At 37.5% G+C, this 18,770-nt stretch overlaps 1 protein-coding gene across 9 annotated transcripts in view; it reads left to right on the top strand.

Moving 5' to 3' along the window:
* Nucleotides 1-18,770, top strand: part of NRG3 (neuregulin 3) — a 1,182,620-nt gene that overhangs the window by 856,080 nt on the left and 307,770 nt on the right. For all 9 annotated transcript variants that reach the window (XM_053585933.1, XM_053585932.1, XM_053585937.1 and 6 more), the window contains exon 3: nt 5,436-5,509. In XM_053585933.1, coding sequence (XP_053441908.1) covers nt 5,436-5,509 — 74 coding nt within the window. The remainder of the gene's footprint in view (nt 1-5,435; nt 5,510-18,770) is intronic.

The following is an 18,770-nucleotide window of genomic DNA, read 5'->3' as shown; positions in this document are numbered from 1 at the left end:
TATTTATGTAGACAGAAACTTTTTTATTATTTTAAATTTTGATAGAGTTTCACTCTGCTGCCTTGGCTGGAGAGCTCTAGTGTCAACCTAACTCATAGCAACCATAAATTCCTAGCCTCAAGGGAGCCTCCTGCCTCAGCCTCCTGGCCTGCCACAATGCCTGGCTAATTTTTTTTTTTTTTTTCAATAGAGACAGGATCTTATTTTTGCTTAGGCTGTTCTTGAATTCCTGAGATCAAGGGATTAGCCAGCCTTGATTTCCCAGAGTGCTAGGATTACAGGCATGTGCCACCACACCCAGCCCTTGCCATAACAATTTTAAGGAATAGGTTAAGGTACTTTAAGCGTTAAGCAATTGTATAATATCAATTATGAGTGCTTGTCTGTCTTTTTCCTTTCTGGTATCATTCCTATTTTATTTGAGTTGCAACCGTGAAACAAAGATATTAAATAATTTGTCTATAGTACATCCACACAAAAATGAAGTGGGAAAGCCAGAGTATAAATATAAACCCAACCCCGCTTAATCATGATGATTATTGATGAGGAAGGCAGGAGCTAAGAGATGGAATGTTGACTGGGCCACCCCTATATTAGAGATAATCAAGTTTCTAAGAATAAAGACAGAGTGAAAATGGGGAAGGTAACAGTGAGGTAAGGAGAACTTTCATTCATGAGCAAATTGCTAGCAAAACAATAGGAACAAGAGAATAATTTGTACTGTTCTCTCAGTGCAACCTCTTTTGTGTTGTTCCTTTTGTTTTTTGTTTCATTTTGTTTCCCAACAACATGAGGGAGAGGGAGTAATTGAAGAATGATATGCAAGTGGAGGGGAGGCTGTTGATCGCCATGGGCAGTTCAGCCTTCACTCAGGCTCACTAATCTGATGATTAGCTCTACCTTAGTTCTTATTCAGGAAATGGATGAAAGCGCCTGGCTTTCAGGAGAACTGAGAAGAGATGGAAATGTTCTGACGTTAGCAGTGCACTTTTAGCTAGTCCAAAGATGCTGATTTCTGGAGGAACATCCTCAAATGTCTTGAGCCTCTTTCTCAGGCCAGGTCATAGGTTCAACACCAGACAGAACAGGTAGTGAATTTCATCCAAAGACGTGGAAGTTGCATTCTCTGTATTATTATTGAGAGAGTACCATTATTATTATTATTGCTAGTACCATTCTCTTCTGCTCTAGGATTGCCTTTTAAAACATCACTAAAATCAGCCACTGGGGCTCTTCCTCAATAACAGTGTCAAAGAGGAAAAAATAAGAGAAGGGGGTGCTTTGTTATTTCAGGGACTCCTGGACAAGAGCAGGGGGTAAGGACGAAGCCCAGAGAATGTCTGGAATAGAAATGGTGATGACTGCATTTGAAACTGCACCACTCCCCTACCCCTAGGGAAAGGAGGGCCCTGGTTTGTAATTTGGCCCTGAGGGTCATCAAGAGAGAGACCTTGTCTGATACTTAAACTGGGCTCAGAAAGTTTCCAGCCCCTTCCACACATCCTCCCCCAATAGCCAAATGCCAATCTCTCTCGTTCTGGGTTTCCCTTTCACAGTTAGCTCTTCAGCTTCTCATCTGCCCTACTCTGCTTTGGACACGGCCTCTTCAACTATGTCCTTCCCTACGACCTTTTAAATATGGAAATAAAAGAAATGTCATGATCAAGAACTTACTGGCACCTCAGAGTAGATATACACTTAGAATTTGAGATTAATTTTTTGTCAACATAACATGTTTTCACTCTTGCATACTGAGTTTGTTTTGTGAGTTTTGTTCACCATTAATAATAATTTTCTCATTTTAGTAGAACCTCTGTATGTTGACCAGTCCAGACTCTGTAACAACCCAATCAACCTACAGAGGTGGTCGACATCAGGAAGTAGGTTTCATTTTGTTTTCCCAGCACTAGGAAGAGGAAGTAATTGAAGAATGATGTACAAGTGGTGGGGAGGCTGTCGATTGTGACTGGGAGTTCAGCCTTCACTCCTACTCACTAATCTTACGATTAGCTCCACCTTAGTTGTTATTCAGGAAATGGGCTGAAAGCACCTGGCTTTCAGGAGAACTGGGTAGAGATGGAAATGTTCTGAAGTTAGTAGTGTGGGCTGGTGACCAAGATTATCACTTTCACATACAGATGGAGCATGTCCAGGCTATGAAAATTAGGTCCCTTAAGGAGGTGGTCACCATAGGGAGGTGCCAACTGTGGAGGTTCTACTGCATTTGTCAGCCTTGGCTGTACTTTGTGTGTTGACTCAGCTCCCTGTTCTCAGGACACTTACTTGTAGGATCAAAATGTGCCCATACTCCAATGAGGAACACCATGCTTCCTAATATAATTTCTGTGATGTAAGACTTCTAAGGAATAAAGAAACACAAAGAATAGGGAATGGATGCAGTGGGTGGAGCTTTGAAAGCAATGCAGAGTAGAAAAATAATAGATTATTGGCCTGATCTTTTTTTTTTTTTTTTTGAGACAAAGTCTCACTTGATCGCCCTTGAGTGTTGTGGCCTTGCAGCTCACAGCAACCTTCAGCTCTTGGGCTTAGGTGATTTTCTCTTGCCTCCACTTCCTGAGTAACTGGGACTACAGGCATCCACCACAACACCTGGCTATTTTTTTGTTGCAGTTTGGCCAGGGCTTGGCTCGAACCCACCACCCTGGGTATATGGGGCCATCGCCCTACTCACTGAGCCACAGGCGCCACCAAGGCATTATTATTTTTTTTTTAACATGTATTTACCGTTAAAGATTACACGTATACTTTTTAATGTTAGTGATTCTGTTGTGTTTTGAGAAGAATAAACAGAATGACCTTCTATGAATTTCTCTTGTTCTTCTACTTATATCTTGCAGAAAGCAAGAAAAATGATAAACAAAAGCACTTTTTTTTTCTTTTTTTTGCAGTTTTTGGCCAGGGCTGGGTTTGAACCCGCCACTTTCAGCATATGGGGCCGGGGCCCTACTCTGTTGAGCCACAGGCGCCACCCAACAAAAGCACTTTCAATCTCCACAAAAACTACCCCCAACCAAAACAAGCAATGCAATGCTGTTTCTCAAAAGATGTGTTTACCACAGTAACAGAAAATATGCCAAGCTCCAGCTATGCGTTTTTGAGACTTTTGTTCTCTTTGCTTGTCTTTTATGTTGTTGTAAATCCACCTCATTGATATTTTCCGTTAGCAATATTCCATCTTCACATTTGAATGACTCTGGATTTATCAAGGTGATATATGTGTGATGTTTAAGCGGAGATTTGATCTTGTTAGTGTTTAAACCCAGCAGCAATTAGCAATGACTATGCCTCTTTAACAAAGGATCGGGGTTTATGGGTTGTCCAACCACACAGCCTCTGCTGGGCTCTCTAGTCTGCTTGGGCAGCCTCCTCATCCACGTGCTGATATCCTGCAGCACTCAGGTATGACGGCAGGGTGAGGGTGCTCACTGTGCAGTTTTCCTAATACCTCATGAGTCCTTAATTCCCCAGGGTGGGCTCATAGTCCTGGAAAATTCATTTTTCCAACTCTGGAAAAATGTTCAAACATTTTTTTTTCTTCTTTCCTTTCCCACACACAAATAGAATAATACGTTTTAGGTAAGGAAGAACACTAAAAACCAGAACAGAACCAAAAAAGGTATCTCCTTAGAATACCATTCTTACATTAAATAAAGATACACAAAGTATACTTAAAATCTCCCATATATTTTGGAAATAAAATCTTTAAAAAGTTAATGCACACATTAGTACATACTAAGGACATAACTCATCGTTATGGAAAAATAAAAGTTGTACCCCTATGGTGTGGGTAATTCTAAAAAGGGCAAACTGATAACATTAGGGCAGCTTTCAGGAAACAGGAATTTACTTTGTTTGTCACAGATGTGCTTACATACCAAATATTTTCTGAGTTTTTATTTTCTGAGTTTTTACTGTTATGGAAGCAATGATGTGCCTGCTTTCTTTTGAGTGCAATAAGTGAATTTTTAAAAGGTCATGAAAATATGTGTCTGCTTAAAAAAAAATTCTTTCAACAGTCTATTGGGTATCTGGGATACCCATATATCAGAGGTCTTTGTCCTCAGCCTACAAGGAAAAATGCCAAAAACACTCCAGAGTGCCAAGCTTTCAAAAAGTGTTGAAGAGAGTCTGCCCAATTATCTGAATTCCAATTTGGCTCCCAATGAAAGGTAGAAAAATTACCTAGGTGCTTTTCCATGTTGCTGCTCCAGTTGCAAAAGACCTTATCTAATTGTTTATTACACTCAGAGAAACAAAGCATATTCTAAGGGGAAAAAAATATACCACAGTTTCTGTCTCTGACAGAATGGTCTCTTTGAATTCTTTTGTTGATTTCACAGATTTCTAACAACCAGAGAATTGTTTCTTAAATCTGATTTTGTTAAGCCAGCAGCACAATTTCCTCCTCTGTAAATAGGACAGATTCATCCCATAAGCAACAACGGATGCTTCCTTGCTTAACTCAAGCATGACAGATTAAGCTTCAAGTAGACCAGTAAATGCCACCTCCCCACTTAAGGAGACTGTTCAGAGGCAGGCGTCTGGGGCCTCTGCTGGATTTGTTCCCTGAACTGCCAGCTGATGGACTGCTGCTGTCCAAGGTGGCCAAGCAGCCCTGACTAAGAAGCTGTGTGAAGACCCGGAAGAGGACTGGCAGGGCTGCAGGGACATGCCTCATTACGGATGCTTCCAAGCAAATTCCTCACCTCCGAATTGTGCTTGCCTCTGGGTAGTCGCCTGGTACAATCCCTGGTAGAAAGAAGGCACTTTGCACATGTTTGCTGAATGTAAAAGAGAAAAATAGAGAGAGAAAAATGGGAGTTTGGAGATGCCTTTCAGACCTTGCCAGATAAAATGCTGTTATTTCTGGCAAACTGGTTAGGTGACACTGACTTGAAGAATAGCTAAGAAGTTAAAAAAATTAAAAAGGGGCTATCAGCAAACGAATAAACTGATAACACAAAAAAGAAATCAAATAAGCAGTAGCCAAAATCTGTAACTGATGAATTCTACTGCAAAATGGTTTTTAATAGAAAAATGCCACTTGCAATACAATGTTTCTGACTTTCTTTTAGAGACCGTGAGTTATATAATGAAAAGTGCACCTGCATACAGAATTATAATTTGAGGATAACCATTATTCAGATTGCTGTGAGGCATCTTAAAATGCTATCCAATTTGCTCCTTAGGTATTACATATAAAGCTATAAAAGCAAAGCTATGCTTTTTTTCTTCTTTTAGCACAGAAATAGAATCAGGCGTCTGCCTCTGCCTATCCATGCCAGAAACAGACTGAATCAAAAGCATGAATGTACTGTTCTCACATTTATGTAATTGGTGGCTGTTTAACTTGTTGAAATCTTGAATCTTTCACAACCACATGCGTATGTTTGTCATTTATCCCCTTTTCTCAGGTGCAAAGAAGGCTACCAAGGAGTCCGTTGTGATCAATTTCTGCCGAAAACTGATTCCATCTTATCGGATCCAAGTAGGTCAAGCATTTTTCTTCTTTCTAACGCAATATATAAGCAGCTGGTTGTTAACTCCGCTGAAAGCTGAATTGTGTCTCTGAAAGCTGCCAAGGACAGACGCTGATGACAAATGTTTAATGTTCAAAGCATGCTCAGAACTAACTCTGCCTAGGTATTATCCCGAAGGTGGAGCCTGGCCTCACGATTCCACCTCTACCCTCTGCCTGGGATTCCGAGTGACTCCTTCCCTATTATCTATTGGATCTCTTCACCACCTACTCCCTCATTCCTAAAGCAAGGATATTAAAAAAGAAAAGAGCTTATTTTTTTTCTCAGAAATATGTTATGGCAATTACAGTATCGTACACATTAGGATTCTTGCATTTAAGTTGGTAATTTGTGATAATATTAAACCATTAAACATTTACTTTATCGAAGTGAGAGAATATCTGCATATAAACTTGTCTAAGAAGTTGTTAAACAAACTTCAAAAACTTCCTTTTTAGCCATACTATTTGCACATCAGCAATTACTGTCTTAAGGACAAATTATTTTTCCTCTATTCATGAAGACAATTTGCCCCTGAAAAATATTGACATTTGTTAGTTTCTGTTTGTATATGTAATAAAAAGAAACTTTCTATATGAAAAGACCCAATTTTGATCAAATGTGAAATTTTTACTTTTTCTGCAAATATCTCTCTGTTCTTTCAGTAGCTGCTAGTTGAATCATGACCAAAGGGGAAAAAAAAGAATTTTTATTGAGTCAGCAATTTAGTTCATTGAGGATAATGACAGATATTTCCAGATCATAAAAGCAAAAGTTATGGTTTTCTAAATATTATTTATACATAACACAGACTTTGGCAGAATATTTGGTGGTGACTCAGACAGAGGTTGCCCTGGTTGTCAGTGCCCATTTGGTGCATAACCAGTGTGTCTGCTCATCTCTCAATGTTTTTTCAAAATGCATATTTTTTTCCATTTTTCTCCTGAATTCCTGGCTACATTTCCTCAAGTAAATGCAAAGTTCTATAAAAAGAAAACAGTTTTGTTTAATTTAATTTAATTCTGTTCCATCTTGGCAAGGCAACCGATCATCCAATAATTAACTACTCATTTCTTTGCAAATTTAGCTTTCTTGGAGAAAAATGAAGTTTGCCCCAATGCTAGCAAGCCCTCCAGCCATTGATATCTCTGTTCTAAGAAATGTGAGGCACTGTTTCTCGAGGAATTACCCACAGAGGATGGGGGTGCTGGACTGTTACGTGTTTTATTTATCTTGTGATTCTGGCCACTTGCTAAACTGGTATTTGAAAGGCTATTCACGGTTGTGTTTGGAGACGTCTATTTGAAATATTAGGACACTGGCATAGAAAAAGAGGCTTGCTAATTTTTTCTTTCTTTCTCCTTTTTCTTTTTTGTCTTTTTTTTTTTTTTCATTTTTCCTGATGTAGCTAGCCCCCCCTTTTTTGTTTTTCTCTTCTTTCTTTCTTGTTGCGTCTTTATCTTTCCCTTCTTTTTTGCTCTTTCCTTCCTTCCCTTTCCTTATTTTCTTTATCAAGAAGCTTTTTCTTTAGGCTTTTTCCCTCCCTCTCTTTATTCTTTCCATATGTCATTGTAGGATGTCTCTTAAGTACAAGATCATGGACAAGGTCTTGCCTATGGTACAAAGTGGGTGAAAACCAAAAACAAACAAAAAAACCCCTCTCTTTAAAAAACATAATCCAATTTGTCCATCAGTCCAAAAGTGGAGGATAAGACCCACCATAATGACTGCTCCTCTGAGAAAAAAAAAATGATACCATGATCAGAGTTACTATCCCTGAAAACTTAGGTCTAAGATGCATAAAAATATTTAATGCAGCAATATTTATAATGATGAAAACATTTTTAAGTAATCAATGATAGGTTTATATTTAAGTAAAATATCAGATGGCACATCTGTCATGTCCTATTAAATTCCCATAAAAATTATAACTTTGTTAGGGGTGTTTCTGTAAAGTGAAACCACAAGATAGAAAATTATTTCAATATAAGTTGCAGTGGAGGGTATGATGTTTTTCCCAAGCTCAATGCATATCCTTCACACCTGAGTTCCTTAAGGCTGCTGACCTCCACACATTGAACAACAGACCCTTGAGGCCTTGTGTCTATTTGGCCACTTACATGTGTAATCTCCCTCTCTTTGATTTTTATTTTTCTTTGCCTGATTTGTATCTGTGGAATTCATTTATTCTTGCTATGGTTTGTGTTGTTTATAAAAAGCTTTTATAATCAATTAAAAAAATAAGTTTGCAAAAGTAATATCTGTTGGCCCAAAGGTGGAAAAAAATAGACTAAAATGCTTAAAAAGGAGTTTTATTATTTGTGTTGTGGAATTGTATGGAATTATTTTCTTTTTTGTCCTGTTTTCTGTAAAATGGCAAGTCCTTATGTGGGTTAAAATGTCAAAATTCCTTAAAATAGAAAAATGAGAGAGAAGCATTAAGAACCCATGGATGAGTCCCCAAGACACAGTTTAAGTGGAAACAGCACTCTCTGTTCCATTCATCCGTGCTCTCATTCTTTTTGCGTAATCACTAATTTATTCCAGCAGCATTTTCTGGGCACCAACCAAGGACCATCTAATCTGTCAGATTGTGTTAATACAAAGGTGTGCAAACAGGATTTAGGCTGTGAAAACCCCATAGACCAGTGATGGAGAAAATCATGGATGATGAACACTTGGGAATGAGTTAGGTACCATTTACTCTTTATGGCCCTGGCATATTTACTTGGCTCCCAAGCCTCAGGCTTTCATCTGAGCAATGATAACAATAAAACCTGTGGGCATATATCATAGAGATCAACAAAGAGTCAATACCAGATAAATGCTAGCCCACTTCCCTTATCCACCGTTATCATTACTAAAGGTATTTAGAAGTTAACATGTGCCAAGCACTGTGCCAACAGCTTTACCTGGATTGTCTCATTAAACACTCACGATTGCAGTCTAGTGGAATGGCAGTTGCTCACATTTTATGGATGAGGAAATAAGACCTCAGGGATGCAAAGTAAACTTGCTCAAGGTCACACGGCTAGTTAATTCTGGAGTCTAACTTCTATTCCAAATAACTCTATGGCTTTAGCTCCCGACTTCTTGGCTCTTTCCTCTCTCCCCTAGAACCTTCCTCCCTCTAGTTGTTTTCAACAGGACATTTATCACTCTAAATTTCCATTGACTGAAACTCAGTGACCTGCGGCAAACATTATTCTAAGGAACAATATTTGCACAATTTTCCCATCTTAATGCAGCAACTTGAGCCTCCATAGAGATTTAAATCCCTAATGAAATTTCCTTGTCAAAATTCTTGCTGAAGGATTGTTTAATTTGCTGCTCATGATATCTTTGGAATGACTCTGTGCTCAGGCAATCACTTTCCCCCAACACCCTCCCTCTATTCTTCCGCCTTCCTCCTCCCTCCTCTCCACTCTTTCTTCCCTTCCTCCCCCTCATCTGTCAATGCACACTTCTGCTTAGTGAAATCGTGTTGACAAGAGTTAGACACCTCTCTTCTTTTCTTCTCTCCCAGGCAATGCAATGTTGATCAGAAACATGCACCTTTGACAATAAATTTTAATCTCAAAATCTCAAATTACGTCTTTTTAAGGAAATGTTGTGAGGGTGTCACTGTGAGAGCCTCAGTGCCTGTTATGACAAGGGTCTTTCCCACAGCTCCAGGTTGAGTCCCAAAACTCATCCTGTCTACACTCCTCCTCCCCAAGAACTTACAGATGGCACCATCCAGGATGCTTATATACATACAAGGATCAATTTTATGATTAGATGCCAGTTTTGGAACAACAACAACAAATAGAATGCATATAACTATCAGGTTAGTCAAACCCTCCTAGGGAGCACAGCCACATTCAGATCACAAGACTGAATAGTAAGCTCTGAAGGAGGGCAGAAGAGGGACAGATTGTGGTGTGTGGAGGAGTCAGTGCAAGCAAATGGAGCATTCCTGAAGGGAACATGTGTGTGTACCGGGCCTCCTGTGCCACCAGCCAGCCCACCATCGAGGGCGGCAGGTGGCTTCCAGAAAGTTGCAAACTCTTCTTGACTATTCTTATGTAATGCTTCAGAGGCCACAATGGCTCAGTCTGTTGACTCCTGCCCTCCTTTCTCTTCCTCACCATTCATTCCCACTCAAGGCAGTTACTATTCTCAAGGTTGAAACACAGTTAGGTGGAGGTGGAGAGCTATGAGCTAGTCAAGGATTTAGACATACAAATATATATTCTATATGTATATATATATACTTTTTTTTCTGTGTCCCCTCTTATGAGCATGTGTTCACTTCAAGATCCTGACATCATCATTGGCCATTGGAAACCTGAGGTCAGCTCCAGAAAATAGATTTGGGTCACAGTGAAAGACTAGGGTGGGAGTAGGAAAGATGCCCATAGGAATCAAAGGTCCTCCTCTCCTCATACAGCTAGAGGCAGCCATTTCCAGACCTCCCTGCTCTCTTACCAACAGCATCCAATACTCAGCATCTCTATGGCCATGACAACAGGTAATGAGTCTGCAGGCCCGAGCCTTGGCATACAGTTTATACAGCCTAAACTCTTGGAGTCATCTAGTCTCCACCATGGAAGGATGGTGGTTAATGTCCAGCACTAGTCTATCTGTGCTGACTTACATTTACATTTTGGTTTCTTTAGATCTTAGAACCAGGCTCTCCTCTCAAAACACCTGGAAAGGTGCCAGAAGCGTGGTCTGAATGTGATTCAGTAGAAGAATAGTGAAAAAGATGATATGGGTTTAGATTTCCCATCATCCCAATCTGGGCTTGTGGGCCTCATCTTCCCTGGAATAATCACTTCATAAGTCAAAATAAATAAATAAATAAATCTTTCCATAACATGTGGTTCTAGTCCAAGAAAGAGCATCAGGGAGAAAGTGAACCAGTGGTCACTGCCTCACTTCCAAATGGTCTGCAGAGACAACAAACTCAGACTTGAGGAAGCCTATGAGATTAGCCCCCAGCACCCAAATTGTCAGGCTCAGAGCAGAATGGAGTTCCTTTACCGTTTGCAGCACAGTCAAAGAAGAAAACTTGGAAACAACCCTGGAAAAGACAATGTGAAAGGCTGGAGCCTGGGCAGGTGTTTGCTAAGCAGACATAGGATCTTTCCAAGAAGTTCATTAATTGGAAGTCCCCCACAACACACACAAACACAAAGACCCATGTTTGTACTCTATCCTTCTCAATTTTATTTAATGCAAACATGTTATATGTCTCAACAATTAGATAAAAGGTTATAAGGAAAGGTGCTTCAAATTTGAAGTCTAGTTCTAATTCTCTAACCAACTGCTTTTAGAAGTGTGACCTTGAGCAAATCACCGTTTAATTGAGCCTCCATTTCTTTAGGTAATGAATGGATCCTATGGGCATCCTATTTAAAAGAAAATAATGGTTCTCAGTCAGAAGTGAGGTTCAATGCACAGCCAAAATTGTGAATCTTTTTATTCACTCATTCATTTATTCCCTCTAGTAATTAAGAGAAATATAATGTATACCATGCCATGGATCCAAATAATAATAATCACAGGTCCTACTCTCTTAATATATTTGGGCTACTGTAACAAAACATAAGCCAAGTGGCTTATGAATAACACAAATTAATTTCTTACCTTTGTAAATGCCATAATGTCCAAGATCAAGGCACCTGCAGATTCAGTGTCAGGTGAAGGCTCTTTTCTCACAGACCATGTGTTTTTTTCCATGTTTCTTGTTTTTTCCAATGTTTCTTCATCCATTAAGAAGAAACTTACTGGACCTCTTTTCTAAGGGCACAAATCCCATCCTCTCTTATGACATAATCACTCTCAAAGACCCCACCTCTTGGTACCATTACCTTAAGGATTATGTTTTGATGTATGAATTTGGGGGGGACACAAACATTCAGACCAAAGCATGTACCACTACTTAATAAACTTATCACCTAATAAACTGTGTTTACTTAAGTTCAGTTATAGACTACAAAGCTTGTGGGGTCTGCAAGAGATTGAAATATTTTCTTCATTCACTCTTTAATTCTAAATTTTACTGGCAGTTTAACATTGGACAAGTAGCTTAACATTGATGAACACTTTATAAATTAAGATATTACTAATCTGTAACACATAAAGCTATAGCTAAGATTAAATAAAATAATATATTCAGAGCATGTCATGCTTGGGACACGGTGAGAGCTTAATCAATGTTGTTGATTATTTTCATTATTGTGTTTCTTAGTGGTCACCTTGATTACTACACAGTGTGCGGGACACTGAGACAGGTACTGCCAGGGATTAAAAAAAATGAGACATATTACCCAACTTCAAACATTTCCTGTTGTATAGAGGAAATAAAAATGTACAAGTGTATTACTTTAGCACACACAGAGACCACATGACAATTTAAGGGAATATAAAAATGGAGGGCAATAAAATTTCACATAAAGTGGAGGGAGAGATCTAATTTGCTCAGGAAAGGCTTTATCTAGGAATGAATATGGTTGTGAGCTTTTTGCATGGGGTGTTGTGGCTATGTTAAGCTGCACACTGTCCAACTTTACCAGTACCTCTCATACTAGAGTGTGAAGGGCCCTCTGTTGAAGAGTGGTCCTGGGAAGGAAATTTCTACTAATCAATTAGTTGAGGAAAGGCAGATTCTTGAGGACATAAAACATAAGCTAATCATCACTTTGTTAGCAGATTTGATTCATCATTTTTTTCTGACCTTTCATGAGAAGGAGTTATAGATAATTATCTGATTTTGGCTATGTCTCCATGAATCTCATAAAGCCAAACAGTGCTGTGAGGCCTGTGGAATTTTTATATTTGATTGATAACAACTTCAAGTATATACTTTTGATTTTACAAAACACCAATCTTTTACCAATCATACATACAAACATGGATCATCTTTAGACACTAGGAAAATAACTATTTATAGGAAAGAAAAAATTTTCTGTGCATACACTATTCAGATTATCATTAATAATTGCTTATTGAATATCTTTCCAATTATTTAATACTTTCTCTATGGAATACATATGTATTTGGTTTTAACCAATACATACAGTGGAAGCAGGACTTCCGGGCCCTTGTCCCTCATAGCTCCCCTCTTGGGTCTGTTCCCAACTGGCTAACTGGAGCTTCCTCTTGGTCCTGGCTCACAGGGGCTACTCCCAGGAATAGGATGCTGTGTCCTCTCAGCCACTCAGGGAGGCTGTTGAGCAGATCTTAAGACAGCTCCTGCGTGGTTCTCAGTTCTTCAGTCTGTCCCATAGCTAGTCCCCAGGGTGGCCAACCAGGTAGTCTCAGTATGCACCGGGACTGCTGGTCATTCAGCTGCCTCTGTCACCAGACTGCTGAGATCAAAGATGGAGCTCTCTACTTTTGTCCTGTCCCTTTTATATTTCCAAAGGAACAATATAAAGAGAGGGAGATCAAGCATTATGGAATGGTTCTAGATTATTTCCTTTATAAATTCTGTCAATTGTGATTTGCTTCATACTTCATTATCTCTTATTCATTGTATTGATACCTTAATCAAATCTGTAGCAGGAAGAACTAAATGTTCACATCTTGTTACACAATATACTCATTTGCCTTACAAAATTGGAATAACTCTGTACATTTTTTGTTGCCGGGCATTTTATTCTTCATTCAATGTATCCTGAGCCTTTTCCCATAGCATTTTGTAATCTTATATTTTTCTAAATTATTATTTTAAAATTTATGCTATTATAAGTATGTAATGTAAACTATTTAACCAATCATTGATGATGACTCATTTAGTGTATTTCCAATTTTGTGTGATTACAGAGATTGACAGGCATTATGTGTACATCTATGTACCATGAGGTCCAGAATACTTCTTTAAGATAAATCCTGGACTTCTGATACATTTTGATAACTTAACCTCCAGAAGGTTATAACAGTTTACATTTCCATGAGTGTAGTGTGAGAATGTTGATTTTTCAGTTTTTCTTTTACCAACACTGGATAGTATTGTTTTAATTGATAAATTTATATGGACAATTATACCTTATCAATACTTTAAATTGCATTTATTTGATTACCACCAATATTAAATGCTTTTGATTTATTATGTATGGTGCTTTTTGAAACATATAAAAGTTTTGCCTTTTATATAATCAAATCTATTAGTTATTTTTAAAAATTAATGCTTGTCCTTTCCTTACCATGAGATGAATTGAATATTTAGCTACTTCAGATATTCAATTTTTTTTTTTTTTTTTTTTTTTTTTTTGGCCAGGGCTGGGTTTGAACCCGCCACCTCCGGCATATGGGACCGGCGCCCTACTCCTTGAGCCACAGGTGCCGCCCCAGATATTCAATTTTATTATGTGTATGCTTTATTATTATTTATCCCATATATTGATGCATGCTTATGCTAGTCACATTAGAAATTTGTTAGTGTATAGTTTTACATTAGTAAATATATATATATATATATATTTTTTTTTTTTTTTTTTTTTGAGACAGAGTCTCACTATGTTGCCCTCGGTAGAGTGCTCTGGCATCACAGCTCACAGCAACCTCAAACTCTTGGGCTTACGTGATTCTTTTGCCTCAGCCTCCTTAATAGCTGAGACTATAGGTGCCAGCCACTCCCCTGGACTATTTTTTGGTTGCACTTGTCATTGTTGTTTAGCTGGCCCGGGCCAGGCTCGAACCCACCAACCTTGGTGTATGTGGCTGGCGCCCTACTTACTGAGCTATGGGTGCCAAGCCAGGAACAATATTTTTTAAAGAATAGTGTTAAAATAATTTTTCAACCGAATTTATTGAATAATCTCAAGTTTCCTCATTGATTTAAAAAGATAAGTGAATCATACACTTTACAATACGTATATTTCATGCTGTTAGTCAACTTTCTACTCTGCAGATAGAGAGTAATTTTAAGAGAATTGTATTTCTTATTTGGTAATGTTATTTCCTCATTTTTGTAACTTGTTTTACACATATAACTGATAAATATATTCATATATTTAATACATATTATATTTTATGTATATAATATATATTTTGATACAGCGTGGACATAAAGTTCATGTGAAATTTTAATTGCACATGAATTTTATGGCTGCCCTGTATATATTAAATATATTAAATCATACTGAATTTAACTTGGTTACACGGAGTATTTTAGAATATCACCTATTGTTTTAAAAAGCACCCATTATAGGATAATAAATAAAATATAGAATTCAAACAGTATATACAGGTGAATAGGGTGACCATATAATTTATCATCTAAACTAGGATACTTAGAGAATAAAAGTCAGAGCTATTAATGATTATACTGGCATAAAAATATGAAGCAAAATTACATAGTCACTCAAATTTGTAAAATATGCATAGTTATACTTTCCAAATGTGCTTTAAAAAATAATTTGAAGATAGTTCATTGAAAAATGTAGTAGGATTAGTGAGTTTTTTGGAAATTTTATTCATAGTATCCTAATTTTCTACAGTATTTTCATATTATTAAGTATTCAATATATTAGTTTTAAAGAAATTTAAATTTAGTAACTGTCAAAAGAGTAACAATAGCACCAGATACTTTTTTGATGTTTACTGTGTCCCAGGCAATGATCTAAACACTTTACAGATAATCCACACAGCTTTCTAAAGTTGATTAAATTAAATCTCATTTTAATGATGAAGAAACTGAGGCAAATATGAAGAAAATGATTTACCGCAGAATATGCTCTCAGGAAATGGTAGGGCTGGAATTTGAAGCCTATTGGATATGCTAATAAAAAGTAGTAAAGAAATAGTTTCAAAAGTTGACAGAAACTCCTTCCCATAGAGGTTTAATTACTCTGCCTCCTCACATTCCTCTTTTATCTTTCAGCTTCACTGTTTTGTTTTGTTACTTTTTGTATTCTTCTGCTATCCTAGGATTTGTCATATCTTCTGACAGATTGCACTGTACAAAACCTGTGGGCCTGGAGGAAATTTTTCCTTAGTTTTACCTTGTCAACTGTGACTTCAGACAGTGGCTGAGTAGGGTAGGTGCCACTCAAAGCCAGCTCAGCGATCGGAGACCCACTGTGTTTGCTGTCTCCACTCTGCTCAAGCCACCATCACTCCCTGAAGAAGAAACCCTAGCAGCCTGGTCTCTGCCTCCAGGGCACCTACCGCTGGGTTGGTATAGGCTAGGAATCGCACTGCTGGTTACTTGCTCTGGAAGACCTGGAGCCCTGGACTGGTGCTGAGGTTCTTCCTTCCCCACTTCCTGCTCTTCCCCTCACCCTCTCCAGTCAGAGACATCTTACTAGGGTTCTTATTAGATAAGCTTGAAGCCTGAGTCCACACAAATCCTTGATACAGTTTAATTTCATAGGCACTTTTTGAAGTATATTTCAATCTTCACAATATTTGAATTGTTATTTGTGTAAGAGGATGTTGCCACCTCCCTAGAATTATATATGGACATGCCTCCCCATCCAAATTTCATACCCATAATATATTTATTTTCTCCATGGAAAATCTATGAGTGGACAACCTTTTGTGTATGTGATTCCTTTTTATCTAGAAGTTTCCATATGGTATACTTTCGAGTGAGTAGAAGGAAGCATTGAAAGGAAAATGATAGAGAATTTGGCCACAAATAGCTAAAGAATAAAAGCAAAGAAGCAATAACCTCAAAAACAAATTGGCCCTCATCTAAGAGGGTGTGTGGGACGCCAGAGATTCCTTCTCTTTCCCCTTCATAGCTTTTTGTGCTCCTTCCTTATTGTGCCCTTGGGATACATTTCAATCACATCTAATAACATCATGTGTATCACTAGATAGTTACGACCACTTTTTGCAAAATGCATGGAAGCATAAGGATTTTCATCTGTGTTAATTAGGCTTTCCTAAATGCATCTATTTGTTTGCATCCTATGCCCAGGAGCTTACATTTTGGAGATAAATAGAAGAAAATTATCTGTTTCTTTTGATGATGTACACAGAGTCAATTCTGAGACATGACCTACAAACTGCCCTACCACCCCTCACCATCCTTTCCTTGAGACAGCTATTTTAATAGAGGATGATAGAGAAATTTTACTACTGTTTGAATGACACAAAATGGCATGATGAGAGCTATTGCCATCTTTGTTTCTAATTTGGTCCTGTTATCACCATTCAGTTTTCATATAGTTTTTAAAAAAATTGGACACAGGTTGTAAATAGTATCTCATAATGTGGATTATAAAAGTGAACACAAAGAAGTAGAAAAATTGACCACATTGTTGACAGTAACCAGAGACACAGAGTTATGGATTTTCTCTTAATATAAGGACCAGAGGTCAAATTCTAATGGAGGAATTTCATGGGAGGAGGATGTACTATATGCCAAAAAATGTGCTACACCTCTATCTACACTTCCATATTCATCTGGATCTCTCTAAGTCGACCAGCCAAGGGACTGTCACAAACTGGTCAACATATGGAAGTGGTCAATGTGAGGAACCAAGGCTACTGAACTGATTTGTACAGGTGGTGCATGCTTGGTCTATAAAAATTGGGTCAAATTAAGGAGGTGGTCAATGTAGGGAGGTGGTCAACTATGGAGGCTCTATTGTATATTATTCCTTAATTATAGCAGTTTTATAATTGAGGCAACAAGATTCAAATAAGTTATTTAACCCACCAAAATGATCCATTTCTAAGAATTCAAATACAGATCTACTGATTCTATATTCTTGCCTTTCAAGTGCTTTCTGATAGAGACCAATACAATTTTGTTGTAAAATGACCCTTTTTTTTTTTTTGCAGTTTTTGGCTGGGGCTGGGTTTGAACCCACCACTTCCTGCATATGGGGCCGGTGCCCTACTCCTTTGAGCCACAGGCACCACTCTAAAAAGACTCCTTTTAATACACATTTTATTTTTCATGAGAGGTCAAGAGCCAGACAATTTTTATAATTTTTTGAAGTGGATATCTTGATTAAATATTATCGTTAGTGGTATGATTAAAATTTCAACTTAAACTGGTTAACATAGCCTTCACGGCATTTTCTTAGTTCTTGTGTTAAGACATTTATATTCTACACCTAGTAAATTTCACGTTTGATGAAAACATTTCAAATTGTATATAAAACCAACACATTGTACCTCCCCCAAAAAATTCAACTTAAAATCTGTGAAAAGATAGAAGCATAATTAGCATAGTTTGAGGTAAAATAATTGCATACAGCAAAGCAGTCATAGGTACATAACTTAATTTCTGGGAAATGATAGGTATTTGACAAAATTATGTGCAGTTAAAATTAATTTTTTTAATGATCAGTTTTCTATGAGGGTAAAGTTTAGAGAAAAAGCACTGGATCTTCTGAATTTCTGGCTCCCCTAAATTTTGTCTCTCTCTAGGATTAGGTTTTTGCTGTTAAGTTTCATGGGTTGGTATCTCCACTGTCTCCATTGGCTTTGGAATCTTGAAAACATCAATCCCTTCAGGAAAGTTTTGTAGGAGAATTAATGTGGAATTGATTGCCCACTGTGCTTTAAATCGTGAGATTATCAAATGTCCAATTTTCTTTTTATGATTTCTTGTGGTCTTGAAACACATTCTACACCCAGTGGGAATACTTTATGTATAATCTGTAAATGTTACTGCTTAATGAAGAGTGAGCAATGGGGAATTAAAAATCAAATAAACACGTATGTAGCATAAAGTGATTCAAAAATAGGTAACATGTATTAACTAGTTCATGCAAGAATCTTTGCCAGCTTAATTTGCATGTGTTATTTAACTCTTACAAGATGAAATAGCTAGCACTTTCCCCATTTATTTTTCACTATGCATATAAGACCAAGAAGCTAAAACATAAATGGAGAAAATAATGAAGACTTATTAAAATATATGAGCAGACTTACACTGAGAGATATAGCATGTTCTAACATAGATCATCTTTTGTAAAATAACATTGTTCTTAAATATGTATCACTCTAATTCTAAATGAAATCTTCAGACTATTCCTTAAATGTTTTCACTAGCTTTTTTGTTTCCTTTTCTGTGTATTTTGATATGTAACTTAATCATCAGCTTTTTGAAAAATAAAATGTAGATTCTATAGGGACCTGAGATAGGGTCATATTTGGTTAACACTATATCCAAAGTGCCTATCACGTTGGGCAGTCAAGGAATTTTGATGGAATCAATGGAATGAATGAAAGAGAGACTTGTCCAAGGTAACAAGTCATATTAGTTCTCATTTT

The sequence above is a fragment of the Nycticebus coucang genome, chromosome 3 (assembly GCF_027406575.1).
Source record: "Nycticebus coucang isolate mNycCou1 chromosome 3, mNycCou1.pri, whole genome shotgun sequence".
Taxonomy (NCBI): domain Eukaryota; kingdom Metazoa; phylum Chordata; class Mammalia; order Primates; family Lorisidae; genus Nycticebus; species Nycticebus coucang.
This window is presented reverse-complemented; position numbering and strand designations above follow the sequence as displayed.